This window comes from Camellia sinensis, unplaced genomic scaffold (assembly GCF_055761805.1).
Source record: "Camellia sinensis isolate YWXY unplaced genomic scaffold, ASM5576180v1 Unanchor6, whole genome shotgun sequence".
NCBI classification, from domain to species: Eukaryota; Viridiplantae; Streptophyta; class Magnoliopsida; order Ericales; family Theaceae; genus Camellia; species Camellia sinensis.
Genome location: NW_028129474.1, coordinates 12530460 through 12537565, shown reverse-complemented (window position 1 = coordinate 12537565; position 7106 = coordinate 12530460). Strand labels below are relative to the sequence as shown.

The window sequence follows — 7106 nt, the reverse complement described above, 5'->3', positions numbered from 1 at the left end:
AAAAAATTGAGAAATTTCTTATTTTTGATAATTATAAATTGAGAACATTCTCAGTTTTAAAATTGAGAACATTCTCACTTTTGAGATTAAAGGGCAAAACGTCTTTTTACCTATAAATGAGACTTAATGGCTCAAAACCTTTTTGACAGGACTTAAGCTACCACAAAATACGTAGATAAAATATGTAGATAGGACTTTTTGATAATTAATCCTTTATTTATTATATTTCCTCACCACACAACATGAGTGCCTTACTCTTCAAGACTTCAGATGTTGGGTTGGATCCAATCGCATGTAGTTTCATATTTATTCCTTGGTATCATCATCATTCACACTTGCTATATAAATATCAGAAGGGGTCTGTAATTATAATTTATAAATACGTAATTGCAATTCAGTGTAATTGAAAATAATTGTAGAAGAATGATAATTACAGAAGAACAAAGTTAATAAGAAGAAAAATAAAGATTTCAAAATATCAAGTCCAATCTTTTCTATATATAATAGTATAAATATAAATATATGTGCTAAAATCAAAAGACCATCAGCCCTTGAGCCTGGCTAGCTAGTAATAGTAGAAGCAACCCATCTATATATTATACCAGAAGAAAAATACTTGGGAGCTCTAATTAGAGTCACCATTAATGATGTGGCAGTGGGTCACAGTGTATGTTGTGCTTTTTTTTTTTTTTTTTTTTCACCTCACTGGTGGTGGATTTAGAACTTCTTATTTAGAGCTCTAAATCATTGCTGTATACTAGAATAGGTTTGGTTTGGAGCAGCACAACCTCTGCTGCTTATTCCTTTACACAAGTGTACTGGCGGATTCTCACAATTCAATTTAGGGAAATGCTGTTTATAACTGGATTTATTTTACATAAAAACGAGAGTAAAATATTGTGAAATATTTTGGTGATATATATGTATATGTATATAGCAGTGCGCTTCAATTTAATGTATTAATTTATTTGAGGGAGAGAGAGAGAGAGAGAGAGAGAGACATTTGATGAAGAAAGGGGTGGAGATGGGGGTTCTGAACGCACCATGTCATGAGACGGATGCCTTTGTTCGGGGAAGGAAGTGAGCCCATGATCCCAACGGGTATGATGGTGGATCCTTGTACTGGAACAACGTGGACTGGAGGGCCCCACCCATAGTCCACCTGGTTAAAACCCAGGCGGCCCCACTCTGATATGAACAACGTGTTGTAGGCCAGGGGCGGTGTGAATGGGTCGCCCTCACCATCATTTTCATCACCACTACCACCATCCTTGTTTTTGTTTGTCCAATTCCGAAATGCATTAGGCAGATTAGCCTTGGCTTCTTGGATCATCTTGACCACATGTGCATTTGATGCCCGCGAGAGGGTATCCCTTGAGGCAGTGACTGCCACTGGAAAGAAACAATTGCCGTAGAATCCTTCCGGCAATGGAGGCTGCAGGAGCTGACGGCAATTTGCAAAGAACACGAGCTTCACCACTTGTTCTTCTTTTGTGTTTTTTTCATCATCATCATCATCATCATCATCATCATCATCTTCTTTGTCATTCTCCTCCTCCTTCTCCAAGTTTATTGCCACCATTGTCCGATTTTTCCACATGATAGCAGCTACAATTTCAAAGGCAGAGCAAGTTTGGCCCGTTGACTCATGAAATTTCTGCTTCAACTCATTGATCTGATCCAAAGAAATGTCAATGTTGGCATGCTCGAGCTGGTATTTGATTGGCGGCAACAATTCACGCTGCAGCTGTTCTTGTTTTTCTTGTGGAGGTGATGGTGACGGTGATGATGGCCGTGGCCGTGGCGGAAGAAAATCCCTCTGCCACACAGGTGCAACGCTGAGATGTTCTAAACCTCTAGCAAGCTCACCTACCGCTTGCAAGAATTGTGCAGCTCCCAGTCCATCACAGATGCTGTGGCAGAATGTGAGGCCAATAACGAATCCATCACATTCAAATTGAGTCACCTGTAAAAACACAATCACATATGAATACAAATTATGCTTCTTCTTCTTCTTCTTCTTCTTCTTTTTTACTTTAGATTTAAAGGGATTAGTTAGGCGTAGGACTTTTGTAGCCCTCACGGGGTGTGACAGCAACACCCACCCCAAGTCCAAGTTTTGATACACTGAAAAATAACTCTTAAACTTTTTTTCCTTTTCCATGTCTCTCATAACTTCAATTTCCTTATTTTCATTGTTTTGATACAATTTAATATTTTCAAGGTCAATCTTCACATGAGGAAGAAGGAAAAAAATTATTTTTTATTTTTATAATGACTATCCAAATGACTATCCATCTCCAGTAATGATAGACAAAATGACTATCCAAATTCTCACATTTCTATTTTACCTAATCATCTTTTCAATATACATTCCAACAAAGTCCTTTTTTTTTAAAAATTATTTTTTATTTTTATTTTTTTATGTAGGGTATCCTGGACTAGTTTACGCGCGCACCAGACTAAGTCCTTATTACCCGAACAAGCTTTTCGAAACAGGGCTTACGCCTTCCGGTCCGTGGCCCCAAGATATGCGTTTGTTGGCTAGGGGATTCAAACTTGAAACAAATCACCATGCCCCAGTTATCACCTACTAGACCAATCACCCTGTGTTTCATTCCAACAAAACCTCCCTAGCTTAAAATATTTTTTTTTCATTTTCATATACAATTATATTCATATAAGAGAAATATTAGGTGGTGATGTCATTAACTAATGAGAGCTCAAATATTACATAGTGAAACTATATAGTTGAATTAGTGAGAGATATTTATATTTTTAATTTTATTTATTATACTTCATTAAATATTTATTTATTTTTAAAAAGTTGTTGCAAGTATGTAATGAGAATGATTTAATATTACCCATTGCGTGTACGGTTCACTGGGCAAAATTCGTTAGTTTCGAAAAATGCTAACGAGTTTTGCCCAAAGCTGCTAGAGCAGCGTTTTTTGCTCAATAAAAGAGTTAAACAGTGTAATTGGCGAGTTTGCTGCGGATGTTCGTAAAGAACTGGATGTAGTGAAAATTTTGTAACATCTCTCCAAATTTATTCTAAAGTTTTAATTATAGAAGTAGACGTTTAATTTTTTTATTCCATAAATTACACTTATCTTTTTTAAAGTTTTTGATAATTATAGAAATCTCCTTTAAGATTTTGAAAATTACACTGATTTTCCTTACTTCAACTAACAATATACAAATACAAATACCTTCATTCTGTTAAGTTTTTCCTAGACGTCTGTAACACCCTGTCCCACATCGGAAGTTTGCATGGGTGATCTTGGGCATATATAACACCACTACCTTGCTACTAAATAACTTGGACTTAAGCTTTTGGGTATTGTTGGTCAACCCACAAGTTATTTGGGCCAGCAAGTAGTGGGGCGTTACAAATGGTATCAGAGCCGACCCATGCACACAACCATGTGGGCCACTTATTTTGGGCTGGCCACGAGCTTGTAAACTTTTGGGTATTGTTAGTCAACCCACAAGTTATTTGGGCCAGCAAGTAGTGGGGCGTTACATGTCAACCTTTGTAATGAAATGCCAAAAATACCATTGCTCTTTTCTTATCTCTTTTCCTTCACCAACTATTACATATTTTCCCTCCTACTTTGTAGCTATCTTGGCCACTGCTCCTTGCTTATAGCTCAATTTCTAAAGTGAAATTATTGTGTTTTAAAAAATTTGATGATATGATTATTTTTTTTATGATAATATTATGCATTTTTTTTATTAAAATATTACTCAATAATTTGGAATATGATATAATCTATTATGATTGAATAGCATTTTGATAAAAAATAATAATAATAATAATAACACTACCATAAAAGTACATAATTGTATCACAATTGTTATAGCAAACAATATCTAATAATAAATTATCATTTTACCATCAGAAAATTAGATAAAATTAGCTACAAAAATTTGTAATATTTATAAAAAAAAAATACATAATAAAATGGTGTGGTGGTGATGGTAGTAATTGTATTGTTATACCAAAAATGGTGTGGTGGTGGTGGTGGTAATTGTACCAATCGATTTCTGCCTCCAAACTAACCGGTACCAAAAATAAAGAATTAATATGATTTAATTTTATGATAGATTGAATAGTGAGTTTGAAACCAAACCCATTTGGGTTTAGTGTTCTTGATAGAGGATGAATGTTTGATTGAAGAAAGAAATAAAAAATTTAGAATGATGAATCTCAATTAAATGAATGATAAATCAAAAAATAGAAATTGAATTGATCAAATTTTTATGGTGGGTCTAGTGATTTTGGGTGAAAGAAGTTGTATGCTCATCTTTTGTAGACTGTTAGAATTTCCCCCCCTCCCCCCAAAAAAATATATGAAGACGGTAAAAAAAATACAAAAAATGTATTGTATATATTTTATTAGGGAAATTTCCCCCCCCCCCCCAAAAAAAAAACAAAAAATATGAAGATGGTAAAAAAAATACAAAAAATTTGTATATTGTATATATTTTATTAGGAAAATTCTATAATACGCACAACATTTTGGGGTGCGTACACCATTTTGGAGTGCGTATCATATGCCCCAATTATGACGTTTGTAGTTTTTGGTTATGACTTATTTTGGTATTAGTGATGATATAATTATGACTTATTGTAATGTTGGTTATTTATTGTGATTATTATTTTTGGTTATGATCGAAAATGTCTTTAATTATATCTTATGTTGTGTTTGGTTATGACTAATTATTTTTTTTAGTTATGAAATTTGTGATAATTAGCACCATAAGTATCATAATTTGCATAAACATCACCCATTTTGTTATGTATTTTTTTATATAAATATTATAATTTTTTCTAGCAAATATTAACTAATTTTCTAATAGTGTGATGATAATTTATTATTAGATATTGTGTGTTATAACAATTGTGATACAATTATGTATTTTTATGATATTATTATTATTTTTTATGAAAATGTTAGTCAATCATAATGGATTATATCGTATTTCAAATTATTGAGTAACAATTCGATAAAAAAAAAGACATAACATTATCATAAAAATACATAAAAAAATTTAACACATTAATTTTACTTTAGAAATTGAGCTACAAGTAGGAAGCAGTGGCTAAGGTAGCTGCCAATTAGGAGGGGAATAATTAATAGTTGGTGGAAGAAAAGAGATAAGAAAAAGAGCAAATAGAGGGTATTTTGGACATTTCATTGTAAAAATTAATGGCGCCAAAGAAAAAGTTAAAAGAAGGGGGCATTTGTACATTGTCAAGTAAAATAAGAGGAGTGTAATTTTTAAAATTTCAAGAAAAGTCTGTCTCCGTTTGGGAAGTGGGTTGGCTTTTTGATTTTTTGGCTATTTTAGCCTGGTTTGGGAAGGGCTTTTTGACTTTTTGGCTTTTTTGACTTTTTTTGTGAGAGAGGATTGTAATGATTATGGGTTGAATTTGATGTTTTGTTTTTTGTGGCTAAAATAGCCTATTTTGTTTTTTGTGGCTATTTTAGCCAAAAAAGCCTGGTTTTTTTCTTCCCAAACGGATATTGTCAGAAATCTCAAGAAAAATTAGTGTGATTCATCTTTTTTTTAAATTTAATTTTTAAATCTAGAGAATCAACCATTTAAAATCTGTTCAAAAAGAATAATTCTATAGACACACTACTACTCCTAGGAAAATATTCTGTGTTTGGTTATGTGTTTCAAATACATTTCCATCCGTTGATTTAAGTGTGGTGTTTGTTTTGAGCTTTTAAATTATAATTTCACACCCATTTTTGAAAATTCCTTTTCAGGTGGGAAAATTTAGCTAACCCGGTTGTCCTCCCTGACATCCCCCGGACATCCGGCCAGTTGACTAAAACAATATTCAATTTTATTTTATTTTTTTTTGGCACCTGTTATTTTTATATTGTAAATAAAAAATATTTTCGATTTTTTTTTAAATTTTTATATGAGCATTGAATAGAATTTTGGGTTGTGTATTTGGTTATGAGTTATAAGTTTTTGAATCAAATAATTTTTCTAATTTCAAAAACTCAAAAACTCTTTTCACAACTCATAACCAAACAAAATTTTCACGCTCAAATCATAATTTCAAAACTCACAAACTCAAAATACAACTCTATTCTCAAATCATATTTAGAAAACTCTACCAAACACTACTATTCTTTTTAACAATTTTCAAATACATCAGCTTTTTAAACATTTACCACTTTTTTTTCCTATTAAAAAAGCTAAAAGAAAAAGAAATTGCTAAACGCAACCTTGGTTGGAAGGAGTAAGTTTACCTGCATGAGTACGAGGGGTTCAACTACACAGTCACCTTGAGCAGTTTGAGTATGAGTTTGAGGAGGAGGAGGATCAGGAAGCAGCTTATCATATGGGATATGGTGGTGGGACGAAACGCTGTCAAAGTAATTGAGAGCATCAAGGGTACAATTAGCAGATGCTTCCACGAACCAAACGCCTTCTCCACAGCATGCAATCTGAAGCTGATGATGATGATGATCACCTTGACCTTGGCCTTGATGGAGTCGTCCAGCAAGAGGGTAGTAGGGAACCAATGCCTTTCCCAGGGCTTCTTTTATGACTTGTGCTGCTCTTGCTCTTGGCCCATCTCTATACACATGCAGCGTTCGAGTATAGCATCTTAGTACCGGCAATCTATCGATCACCGACAGCTCAAGCATTCCTGTTGGTGTATCCCTCGTTGCTGGCCTAACTAGGCTTCTACTTGACCTTATCACCGATAAATCATCCATTCTAGTTGCCTAGCTAGGTCAGATTTTAGTAATAAGATTGGCTAATTAATTACCACAGAAAATTACAGGCAAAGCATGGCAGTGCCTATTGCTGTACTGCACTATACCATACTCCCCCATAAATGACATTTATATATAAGGAGTACAAGGTCGTGGACCTCTATAAATTTTAAAATCTTCAACTGCTTGGCTTACAAGTCTAAATTGAGGTTGGTACTGTGATGATGACTGATGAGAGACTCTCACTCTCAATGTACAATTCCAAAAAATATTCACATTGGTTATCTCTATTTGTTTAAAAAAAAAATTGAGTTTTTTTTAATACTATTTTTTTTTTAGTATTTTACTTAATTT

At 33.4% G+C, this 7106-nt stretch overlaps 1 protein-coding gene across 1 annotated transcript; it reads right to left on the bottom strand.

Moving 5' to 3' along the window:
* Positions 1–767: 767 nt before the first annotated feature.
* Positions 768–6889, bottom strand: LOC114293642 (HXXXD-type acyl-transferase family protein). The gene is made up of 2 exons (XM_028237760.2): positions 6279–6889; positions 768–1966 (listed from the first exon to the last, which is right to left on the bottom strand). Exons 1-2 carry the CDS (start codon positions 6750–6752, stop codon positions 965–967), a joined length of 1476 nt encoding a protein of 491 aa, XP_028093561.2. The 5' UTR covers positions 6753–6889; the 3' UTR covers positions 768–964.
* Positions 6890–7106: the final 217 nt, after the last annotated feature.